The 13,321-nt window shown below is 39.0% G+C and overlaps 1 protein-coding gene across 6 annotated transcripts in view; it reads right to left on the bottom strand.

Annotated features, from left to right (window-relative positions):
• The window catches only part of LOC139471511 (agrin-like), a 463,139-nt gene that overhangs the window by 211,007 nt on the left and 238,811 nt on the right, over positions 1 to 13,321 (bottom strand). For all 6 annotated transcript variants that reach the window (XM_071253875.1, XM_071253868.1, XM_071253870.1 and 3 more), the window contains exon 3: positions 4,252 to 4,464. In XM_071253875.1, the coding sequence (XP_071109976.1) occupies positions 4,252 to 4,464 (213 nt within the window). The remainder of the gene's footprint in view (positions 1 to 4,251; positions 4,465 to 13,321) is intronic.

The following is a 13,321-nucleotide window of genomic DNA, read 5'->3' as shown; positions in this document are numbered from 1 at the left end:
ACCATCTGGAAAAAATGAAACTTAATGGAAAGAATAAAGAATAAAATGGAAACAAAAAAGCATCAAGGGAAAAAAGAGTATTAAGGGAAAAAACAAACCATACCGTATTCGACGTAATAAGTGCCCTGCTCTAATAAGCGCCCATGGCGATATTTGCTAATATATTGGCAAGTGAACAATCCCAATTAGCACCCCTTCCGATTGATCAATGTACACAAGACTTATTTATTCGTGTATAATACGTAATATATAGGTGTAATATTTCTGTCATATATAAACAGTCAGGCCGTCAGCATAAACCACGAAATTTATCTTTCAACTGTTTTTTCCACCAAAATAATATTTAAATAACAGCCCTCTATTTCAAATTTTGAGAGCGCCCTGGACACTTATTATGTCAAATACAGTATTGGCAAATAATGAAAGGTTCCCAAGCATTGTTGGTGACGATGAGTCTGTTTTGGGGAGTGAGTGAATGTTGTTTTACACCACGGTCAGCAATATTCCATCTATCACCGCAACTTGTAATTAACTGAAGCAGTTAAAACTAGTGGTTGATAGCATAAGCAATGATCCATGCCATCTGGATATGATGACAAACAATCAGTCAGGACACACATTGAACCACATTATCAAAAAGACAAGTTTTGGTTCGGGGACCTGTTTTGCCCAATATCCCTAGGTATTATGATTTTGATGTGACTTGCAGATGAGCTTATGCCTTGGAACCAAGAATATATTTTCATGCAAATCTGATACATGCAGAACTTACCTTGGTAACATTATATAAAAATGCAGTTAAATTGTACAAATATTTGCCTTGGGTATAAGCTTGTGCTTGGTAATTCAGCAATAAATATATAAGACATAAGCCATAAAATGTTGGAGATGAACAAAAAAACTACATCTTTTTTAGCACCACCCCACCTTTTTCTCATCTTCTTTTATCCAGGATATAATATCTTTCTTCCAGGTAAATACCCTGGATCCACTCAGCATCATAACATTTACTTTTGAGTCTGATTTGAATGACATAGCTCTATATTATCAATATAAATACCAAGGGTGGATCAAGCATTTATAAAAGTGATGGGTCCCACATATCAAAATCCTCTCTCTATTTGATGTCCAAAAGGGTGATGGGGGAGGGTGATGGGGGAGGGGGATCTCACCTCTGGATCCGCCTATAATGAATACCCTGGGCCCATTAACTAATACAGCTTTCGTCTTATCAAAAGAGACAAATAGTTTGCTAGACATGTCGTAAAAAATACTGTGATGTGAAAAGTTTTTAAATTATTTGGTTTGAGAATAAAAATATATATTTGCAAGCAGGGACAGAAAAAGACTGAGTTTGTGACAAAAATCACCCCAATGTTTCATGATATAACATCACTACATGAGAGAATTTTCAGCAAAACAAGTAAAATGAATTAAGAACAGGTCTGCACACCATATTCCTTTTAAAATTAAAAGGTTCTGAGGAGAAATTTTCCCAATGTGACAAATCTGAAAAATATCTATGTATGATTTCACTTGTTTTGCGAAAACCCATTTCCATGACCTCGCAAAAAAATAGTTCTGCAATGTAATGAACATTGTTTCACATTCAAAATTTTAAAAAGACCTGGCATTTTGCTATTTTCTCAGCTTTCACAGATTTTTTTCTAAATTCTATACCTTCAATTAACCAGTTTTCCTCAAAATAAACCAATCATGTTATATTTCAGAAACTGTTTTAATACAAACCAGACATAAAGTTGGGCCATTAGCATTCTCGTAATTGGATATTGTTCAGGCAGCATCAGGGAAGAAAATACCTATTACTTCATCCGTTATCAATTCCTTCATTGAGCTCACTGGTACTTTGTTTCTGACATGTCGTAGAGAAATTGACATGCATTCATTTCGAAATTGACGTGAATTTCTATGGATAGACCATAATGCAGATGGGACAGTAATGATGTTAATCTGAAATGAACATCAGTCCTGACTGTTATTCCTTGTTCTTGACACAAATCAACCAAGGAACGTCCATCACGTTTTACTCCTGGACTGTTTGGAATTATTACTGTGAACAGTACGAGGCGTTATTGTTTATTTAGTGGGAAATCCAAATATAAAATCGATATATTTCACTCAAGTGAAATAATCGTCTAAGCCAGAACTACTTTCAGTTTACCTCAATGATATTCAGGTTTTCAGATAGATCAGGAAAATCATGCAAGAAAATACATAATACATTGAATATTTGTCTTTTTCTTGTCGAATTAATAACATGGCCTGCAAGTTTGCTGAGTGGGTTAGATTGCTGACTTTGTGTGCTGGCGATTAGGTGCCTCACTCTGGCAGTGTGGGTTCAAAACTTGGACGGGACTCAACCCAAAAAAGTACTGTTACATTGTGTATTCATTACCAAAGTTGATATTTCCATGTTTGTTTGTTTGTTTATTGTTTAACGCCACACTCAGCAATATTCCAGCTATATGACGGCGATCTGTAAATAATCAAGTCTGGACCAGACAATCCAGTGATTGACATCATGAGCATCAATCCAGATCGATGACATGCATCAACCAAGTCAGTGAGCCTGACTACACGATCCTGTTAGTTGCTTCTTATGACACACATAGTCGCCTTTTACGGCAAGCATGGGTTGCTGAAGACCTGTTCTACCCCGGATCTTCACGGGTCACATTTCCATGTGCGGTTGTGCCACTCATGAAAATATCAACTCATCAGGTCACTCAATGAGATAAACATATCATTTGACAAGAAAAAAGATAAATATCCACACTGTATACATAAGTGCTCTGTGTCTTCACTTCTTGTTGGGAGGTGTGAGAGGTGGGGTGGGGGGAGGGCTGAGAGGGTGGGGTGGGGTGGGGTGGGGTGTCCTCAGCAATATTCCAGCTATGTGTAAATATTCCAAACCAGACAAACCAGAGGTTGACAGCATAACCATCGCTCCATGCAATTGGGATACGATGACCTGCATTCAACCAAGTCAGTGAGCCTGACCCTGTATCTAGTCACCTGTTACAAGCAAAGATTGCTCAGGATGTACATTCATACTCGGAATCCTCAAGGGTCTGGTCTGTGCTTTCTCACTTGAACAATGTGAAAATGAAATAGTTCTGTTGGGGCACATGGTATATAGTGGTAAAAATATACAAACCACAATGTGACCAAAGGGGACTTTAAACATTACTGAAATGGTCGTAATTCAAAAAAATAATTTAATCAGAAAGTTGCTTTTGATAGCAGGAATTCCTCCAGCAAATGTACGATGTCAGGGGCATTGGAATAATTAAAATCGAATCTGGTTTGTATCAATTTAGAGTGAGTTGGCAAATGTATGCTGATCATCAACTTAAAAAAGTTGGCAACATGTCCTCTGAGGTCTGAATTAAAATTAATGTGTACCGTATTCGACGTAATAAGAGCCCAGGGCGCTCTCAAAATTAGAAATAGGGGGCTCTTATTAGAATATTATTTTGGTGAAAAAAACCAGAGTTGAAAGATAAATTTCGTGGTTTATGCTGACTGCCTGAAATATTTATATATGAGAGAGATTTTTCCAGAATTTAATTGCCCATAATTAAGGTTGCATATAACACACGAGTGCGTAGCATACATGAATAAATAAGTCTTGTGTACATTGATCAATTGGAAATGGTGCTAATTGGGATTGCTCACTAGCCAATATATTAGCAAATATCGCTGTGGGCGCTTATTACATTGAATACGGTATTTAAAATGTATGAGACTGTAATTGGTCTAGTTTCATAACATGATACCAGAGCGAAACCCCATCTCACCAGGAAGGATTGCTACAAATAATCCAAAACAATTTTTTATCCAAATAAAACCAGGTTTTTGAAACTTTTCCAATTTTCTGAGAAATATTTCAATGAATCAGAATTGAATTACCCAAATGTTACATTACAAATTCATCATTGCAGAAATATTTTATATACATGTAAAACGATAATGTCATTGAATGAGCTATAAACAAACATCTGAAAAGAAAATCAAAACAATTATTTCACAAAACAGGAAGAAATGAAGAAGATATATCTCCTGAAAAAAATATACATTGGAGTATACATTCTGAAGAAAAAATTGAAGCAAACCTGTGGCAAAACTTTTCAAGGCTAGGAACAAATATTTTGAAAAACTGACCAGGCAGCGCATCAGCAAGGGTTTTAAAGGAGCTGGGTATCTGCCTGAGAACAATATTTCACTTACCACAATTTCCCTGAAGCTTCACTTTAATGCGACGCTTTGAGAGACAACTTTCTCTTTTCAGGTAGCATTCGTTGATGTACGAGACGTCATCTGTGCCGCACACTGGCGCGAAGAGGTCGTCGCAGGAGGTGTCACACTTGCAGTAGTGCGTCCCACTTGTGCTGTTTACCATGCAGTGGGCCCCAAAAGCACAGAAATTTGTTTCACAGGGAGCTGAAAAAGGACACAAAAATGTTGAGCCCCAAATTTCATTACAATTTAAAACAAAAATCTATAAATATCCATTTATAAGATTTTCAATATGGCCACCATGGCTGCCATATTGACAATCATATTCAAAATGTCTTGCATATATTCAGATGTCATCATAGGTTGGAACAGGTATGTCAGAGTTCAACTTTAGTGGTCCAATGGTCTTTGAGGTGAAGTTGTTTTAAGATTCACAAGCCGATGTTGATGTCAACAGATGAGGCACAACCCGGCCATAACATTGGCAAACTTGACTTTCAGTCAGGTGATTTCACATGGCATAAAAGATACAGAGGAACCCCAATTATCCAAATACTTGCTTTTTTCGAGTAATCGTCCATACAAACGGATTTCTATATTTGTAAATCACTACGTAAACTGACCAGAGTTAGCTCCCCTGCCAAATGAAAACACACTATACAACAAAAAATTAACTTTCATGTGCACATTCTCTATTCAGTTTTTGTCACGTGACCTTATCTGACTGTCAAATGCAAGCAACCAATATGTTGTTTAAAAGTTGGCAAATTAGTGTCAAATTTCTAATTGGTACTTATTGTCCAATCAAAATTGGATAAATAGCCAGTCAATCAATCCAAACAGCATCTTAATCCACTGTGATCAAATGCTACCTGATACTTTGATGTTGGCTGCCGTGTGATGCTCTACTAAACAAACATGGTTGCCCAATGACGCTGTCCGGTAAGTGGTACATAATTGTGTGCAATTGTTGGTTAGTGAAATTCACCTTCCGGTTCCGGAAACCGGATTTCCAGATAAATCGGCCATTTCATAACAGTGCGGGGTTTTTTTCTTGTTTTTTTTCATAAAAGGCGCTCGATAGGCAGGTTCTGGGATAAGTGAGGTCAGGCCAAGAATGATTCCTCTGTATTTCGGTTGTATCATCGACTAACAGCTTTATGCTGGATGAGACCTGCTCCATGGTCAAGTGGAAAAAGTGGCCACCCGTAGAGCGAAGGTTGACTGACTGACTGACTGACTGACTGACTGACTGACTGACTGACTCTCACTCAAGATGAACCTTGAACAAAGTTAGTTCTATTCCACTGAACTGATAACATTGTGTCAATTCCTGTGAAGAGTGAGTGAATATGGTTTTCCGCTGCTTTTAGCATTATTACCACAATATCAAGACAGGGGACATAAGAAACGGCCTGTACACAATGTACCCATGTGGGGAATTGAACCCGGGTCTTTGGGATCTTGTGAAGCAAACAGCATGTGTAATTTTCAAACCAAGTATGTTATGTTGTGTGCCTGACCTGATCTGAACATAATGAGACCTTGCTCACTCACTCACTCCAAGGTGAGGGGGGGGGAACGGGTGGCCCAGTCGTCTAAGGCGCCACGATTTGCTGTGCCTAGTTGCATCCCTTGGGCACGCCAGAGACCTATGATTGTGGGTTCGAATCCTGGTTCGCCCGATTATGTTTCTAGGTTTGTCAGCACCATACATGTGCTCGTGGGTTTCACCGAAGTGGTTAACGTCTGAGACCTGCATCACTTCGGGGACTTCCCTCCCACATTTAGCTGCCACGCCGTGATATAACTGGAATAGTGTTAAAAGCGGCGTTAAACCCAACTCACTCACTCACTCACTCCATGGTGAACTTGCACCTATTTTAAGTTGGAAGAATCATTTTTAAAAATTGTTTTTCTGGGCAAGGTTAATTAATTTCTCCCCAAAATGATTCCAACGTCAACTCACTCACTAACAGACCCACCCACTTGATCAGAATCTTTCCCTCACAAATCACCCACACAAATTACTTCATCAACACCGCCAGTGTTTGTCCTTGCTATTTACACTGATAGCTAATAAAGGCCAATGCCACAGCAGGTCTCAAGTACAGTTGATCCGGCAAAATACTTACCTTGGTGTGATGGCACTCACACCCTCTGTCTGATTAATCAAATATTGTGTGAAGCATATATATTACATATTGTGATATTGATGCCGTCTAGTGGAATGTGGCACATCAATGGCAAGATATTTTACCGAGGATCAATCTTTTCTAATATATACAAAGCTGCTTATATTATCGACATTGCTTCTGATCAAACTGAATTATTAAAAAAAAAGTGTCACACTTCATTTCCATCTCAAGTTGACACCTCATGACCAATACTCAATCATTGGTCAAAAGGACACAGATTTTACTTGGGTGTTTTCAGGAAGTGGTCTTGACCGATACTCATTCTTTGGTCAAAAGGACACAGATTTTACTTGGGTGTTTTCAGGAGGTGGTCTTGACCAATACTCATTCTTTGGTCAAAAGGACACAGATATTACTTGGGTGTTTTCAGGAAGTGGTCTTGACCAATACTCATTCTTTGGTCAAAAGGACACAGATTTTACTCGGGTGTTTTCGGGAGGTGGTCTTCACATGAAACCAAACCTAATAATAGCAGGTGTACCACTGCTAACAACTAAAAGACAAACTTTGTTTGAAAACTTTCCAGCTAATGACACGAAATGTCAAAGGAAATGTCCATCCTTCTCCTTCAGTTACATTGATTGACACTCTTCCATGCATGTCTTACTTTCATGATAAATTGAAAAAAATAACATTTGAAAGTGTAAGAAACATCTGAAACTGACAACCTTAGTCAAAACATCCCTTATTTCTGATGAAACCCTTTTAACTCTTACAGCAAAATAGTATTCATATAAATGTTTGGTTGAAAATCTTTGAAAAAATTAATTAATAAAATATTCAATTAAAGACATGTTTTTTTATTTCAAAACCTCCAACAGAGGTTTCCAAGGTCAATAAAATTCCCAAATGTATGAATGAAAAACATGAAAATAATCTGACAGGATCTCTCAGACTCAATGGCATAATCTTTGACAACTGCAATTCAATTCCCGGCGACATTACCACTTAAGGCCCCAAAGTGAATTTCTTTAAACTGACACTGCTATTCAACTGGGTCAAGGACATGACGACATTGGGACACTGTATAACAATGTTTTTATTCACAGAAGCATTGATTACTGAGTCTTTTCGATCATCAATACATGTCGAGACACATGTTTTCCCATAATGTCATCAACAGATGTGCAAATATTATCATTGCATTTCTTTGATTCATTATGTTTCTCGTTAGTTCCATCTGAAGTGAGTGTTATATCTGGGTTGAATCGATTAATCACACATGAATCATATTATTTTTAGGGAAGCCAGATATTTTAGTACCCATCTTGTTGCCAAGCAACATAAAATTATCCTTTTAGTATCATAGGAGTTTCAATATCGGTACATCTCGACAAAATATTCCTGATTTGGCATATTTGATATGGCTGTCATAGCGGCCATATATAACACTGGAACAGCAAGCTGAGAAAGGATTAAATTTAATACTGCCATTGTTCTGATTAAGTATACATACAAAATATAGAAGTGAAACAATAGATCGATGTATTGCTTTTGTCTATAGCTAATAGGCAATAAATTGATGACAATGTCAATAGTTGACATCAATATTACATTCTCAATAATTTTAATGTATGTAAAAAAATTATCAAATATTTATGATCATTTATTTTACCATTTGTTTTTTTCTGCATCGCCACTTGTTTGAAGAAGCATCCAATCAGAACACATTCATAACCTTATTACAGACAATAACAGAATTTCTACTTCCTATAACTCCCTTGCAACGTTCCCAGCAATATCCTAACAACATTCCAAGAAACTTTCCCAACTATAAAATACAGCATCTCAAACTTTTCAAACAACATCACAATACCCAAAGATGTAATTTGTGAAAGTGTTGCCAGACACAACAGTGAAACAATGCCCTGTGATGTCAGGGGCCATTGAGAATGCATAAGCTCCTCTCAGTGATCTATCATCTCCACATGAGATGTCAATGAATAAGCCTAGTGATGTTGAGAGTTTTCAATATTTGTTTACTAAATATAGCCTGCGACGGCACATTTTATAGCAGGCAGAAATTTATTAAAGAATTTATATTTTCAAAAATGTTTTTTGGGGTTTCAAATAAGCTCATGTGGAAGAATGGATAGTAAATGGGTACCGATATGCATATTATGTTTTTTGGCTTCTTTAGTTTTAATTATTATGCACAGGAAGGCAGTTTATTTCATATTTATTTATTTACGTTGCACACATCTAAACGTTGCACACATCTAAACGTCGCCTGTCCAAACACTCAACCACGTGATGTCAGTAGCAATGCTTATGCCTTCCTAGTTCCTTATTACAATCCACGTTATCCTTATAGTGTTCCCTACCACACTTTTCTGTGACAAAATCACCCGACGAATTATTAAAACCCTGCATTTCATGCATGCCCATGAATTCAACGTTTCATGCCTGGAGCCATTCATGGATATAGGCTAATACCTCACCACTCGGCATCTTGTACTGGTAGATTACGGGATGGGATGAATGTGCCAGATGGCATCAGGATCACCTGTGAGTGTCTATAGAATATAGTCATGATACACCATGACTGTGGAATTTATATTTTTTAGGTATTTTTTACTAAAAGCCTAGGCAAGTCTAGTTCAGTCTGGTTTGCTTGATTCCACATGAAACCACCCAAAAACAGCAGAAGAGGAAAGGTTCTTTCAAAGAAAAAAAAGACATGTTTTCATTGAATAAGTGTTAGTTTAACACCATGCCTACCCGCAGTTGTAGACTGCGTCAACTCTTCGACCCTTTCCGTTCAGTCTCACTCATCTTAAGGTCGTGAGTTCGCGTCCAACAGATTCTCACAAAAAACTGGTTGCTTGTCTCTGTGACCTTTGCCAGAGATCATCCTCACAAGAAGTTGTGGTACTACATTCTAAAGGTGCTCCCTACATCCTTAATAGCATTCCGAGAACATCCCTATCAATAGAGGCATCCCTGGCAACATCCCCAGCAGCATCTCCAGCAACATCGTTAACATCATCCCATGCAACACCTCCAACAATATCCCTAGCAACATCCCAAGCAACATCCCCTGCAACATCCATAACAACCTCTATAACACATCTCCAGCAATGTCCCTAACAACAACACTAACAACATCCCTAACAACCTCCTCAACTACAGCCCTAACAACCTCCCCAGCAACCTCCTTAACAACCTCCCTAACAACATCCCAAGCAACCTCCCTGAAGGAATGATGTTACATAGTACAGGGGGTCACAAGGACCCAAAGTCCAAGTGCACTGAAATAATAAACAAGAGGTCCTCTAGTTACAAATGTCAGTGTAAGGCAGCCCCGGAAAGTAGAATTTGCTGTTGAAACATGGGCAGCTACATATTGAAAATCAAATCCCTTTCAGCATCCAGCCTGTCTTGCCTGAAGCCATGCAGTTTGAGACATTCATTGGAGACCTTGTTAATTCCATGGGGCAAAATGGGACAATTTTCTTACCACAAATACATTTATTTTTCTATAAATTGGATTTGCTCAGCAGGAAAATTATCACATTATAGAGGTCGCGACGTTGACCATTTATTTAGGAGTCGTCGAGAGTGTGAGCGACGCATCTGGCTTGTTCCCCAGGGGGGTTCCTCCACTTATTGATGCCATGAGAGTTTTCCAAACCAGTGCACTCAGACACTCTACCACTGTCTCACCAAATCATGTCATGACACTTGGTATGTGACTGTGCTCTACTCCAGTATTGTCTTTATTTGACAAGGGGCGGTCGGGTAGCCTAGTGGTTAAAGTGATCACTCGTCACGCCGAAGCCCGGGTTCGAATCCCGACATAATGTGTGAAGCCCATTTCTGGTGTCCCTTGCCGTGACATTGCTGGAATATTGCTAAAAGCGGCGTAAAACCAAACTCACTCACTCACTTTATTTGACAAAATCGTACCAAGTATTTAAAAACGGATTTGGGAGTATGACACTTGTTGCCAGGATAATAGTTCCAAGTATTACATGCATATTGTAACATGGAGATCCATTGACCACAATGGCTACTTGGATAGGATCTTAGATCGAAGTCAACCTGTGAAGTCTGATATTTGAGTATGTGTAATCAATATCAATAATCAGTTCCTTGTACCCATGCGAGGAATCGAACCCATGAGTTCAGTGTGATGAGCAAGTGCTGTGACCAATAGTCTACCTCTACACCACTTATTCAAACCAAGGATAGATCAAACCCACAGCAAGGGTGTGGCGCTGTCAAACCAGGGCTCATAATCAGGCCTAACCTGGGATTCAAACCAAGGATAGATCAAACTCACAGAAGGGTGTGTCGCTGACAAATCAGGGCTCATAATCAGGCCTAACCTGGGATTTAAACTCATGGTGAATTTCCGATCACGAAGTCAAACACTGAGTCCACAACAATAACTATGCATGCATGCATTACAAAGACTATCATGTTACTCCGAGGGTAATACACAATCATTAGTTGTAGCAGGTATTGATAGACACCAGCCTGATTGTATCAACACCAATGTCATCTACTCAACACTTCAATGCTTCAACCTGCATGACAATCTTCATTAAGAACACACACATGGGGAAATTACAAACTACCATTCAAAAGCAATACAGCTGCAGTGGCTGCATTGTGCACGGGCTGAGATGTAGAACGATGATGAACATGACTCTCCTCTCATTGTGCACATTCGCAGAATATGTGTTTTATCATTTTAATCCGGAATTTTATTGCTATTTTGGTTGGTTCGTGAAGCTATCTTCACTTTTTGTGCCTTGCTACATTCTAAATACATTGTCTTTTGAGACATTCTTTATCTGTTAGAAAAAAAGGTTCTGCAAGATTGTATTGATGATTAATGGACAAAATTAGTGCACTTAACTCTGATGCATCACTATATGTATGTGACATTTTGAAAACTCGCACAAAAATGTAAAAAAAGAAAAGAATCTATGGTAAGATTGTATCGGATAAACTGAAATTTTTTTTTTTCAAAATAGGTTCAACAAGATTGTACTGATATAATGAATTTCAATTCACCAGAATCAATATATCATTACACATTTACTAAAGAGCTAATACAGTATCTTTAGGGCTTGCCATGTGATTTGCGCCTGAAATACCTGACTGGTCTCACAGATTGAAATGCACTAATTCATCGCTGAAGTTAAAATATGAACCACACATTATTCAGTCTTGTCCAATTATATTTCAAGCAACTATTCATGGCTCCACTTGCACATATTGACCCAGACATTATACAAATATTGCATTTGGACTCCAAAACCAAAGAAATCTTATTTCATTTGCAGGTTCTCATACCCTTTGACCTTTTCCTATAACTGAGGTCGGATCGGAACTGTAAAGATAATTATTACTGTCTATAGGTATGGGTCAAGGTCAAATTTTGCAGTAGAGGTCAATGGGTCATGGTAGAGGTCATTCAATTAAGATCATTTTGATACAAAACATAATCTGATTAGACACTAATATCAAGAAAACTATAAATGAATACATCCACTTGGGTATAATCAACTATGGAAGTGGAATATTTTCTCAATCACACTGAGATAATATTAATTTCCAGGCTTCCTCAATTAAAATAATCATTCAACACAAATTAAAAAAGGATTGTAAGGAGTTCCGGCATCATGAATAAAATGTAGTAATTCAATGATTTGATATTTTAACTGGTTCACTCATCCATGTCATGTGTGTGCGTTCACCACAAGATAGTCCACAAAAGATTTCAAATACCTTGTTTATCACTTTGAGAAATCTTAATGAGAACCTAAAATAAGAACTTTATCATATTCCATGATGCCATCAGAATTTTCATAATGTATCTACCATTCTCTGAGTAGCATGGTAGATGGATGGTATCATTAATTCTTTCAGCAAGCCGTATGTCAAAACAACAAGCCTTGGCACGATAAACCAGGTACTGATGTCATGAGCATCTATCCACAACCAGTCGGGACACAACAATGTTAGTTTGCATTCATGACCAGCATGGATGTTGGGGTCTTCTTCTGGTCAGGAATCTCCTGGGGCAGACTTCTGGAACATGCCTGCAAACCTGAGGCTAACTTGTTGTGCTGAGAATAAGGAAATATCCAGTGTTGGTATTCCTTGACTGGTGGCATTTCTCAATGCTTATTTTGCTACAAATTGGAACTAAATAAAACTTACAGAAAAAGTAAACATTTTTGTCTTGTTGAAGCAGGACTGGCTCCAATACACTGAAGACTAGTGAAATGATGTTTACGTTAGTTCTGCTGATCTGCCCCACAAATCTGTCAACTGATCTACGCCATTGATCTGTCCACCAACCTGCCCCACCAATCTGTCCACCAACCTGCCCCACCAACCTGTCCACCAACCTGCCCCACCAATCTGTCCTCCAACCTGCCCCACCAATCTGTCCACCAACCTGCCCCACCAATCTGTCCTCCAACCTGCCCCACCAATCTGTCCACCAACCTGCCCCACCAATCTGTCCACCAACCTGCCCCACCAATCTGTCCACCAACCTGCCCCACCAATCTGTCCTCCAACCTGCCCCACCAATCTGTCCACCAACCTGCCCCACCAATCTGTCCACCAACCTGCCCCACCAATCTGTCCACCAACCTGCCCCACCAATCTGTCCACCAACCTGCCCCACCAATCTGTCCTCCAACCTGCCCCACCAATCTGTCCTCCAACCTGCCCCACCAATCTGTCCTCCAACCTGCCCCACCAATCTGTCCACCAACCTGCCCCACCAATCTGTCCATCAACCCACACCACCAATCTGTCCACCAACCTGCCCCACCAATCTGTCCATCAACCCACACCACCAATCTGTCCACCAACCTGCCCCACCAATCTGTCCA

Source organism: Haliotis cracherodii, unplaced genomic scaffold, assembly GCF_022045235.1.
Source record: "Haliotis cracherodii isolate W230 unplaced genomic scaffold, xgHalCrac1.p SCAF_23, whole genome shotgun sequence".
Lineage (NCBI taxonomy): Eukaryota > Metazoa > Mollusca > Gastropoda > Lepetellida > Haliotidae > Haliotis > Haliotis cracherodii.
Note: the sequence above shows the minus strand (reverse complement) of the source record. Positions and strands in the feature narration are given on the sequence as shown.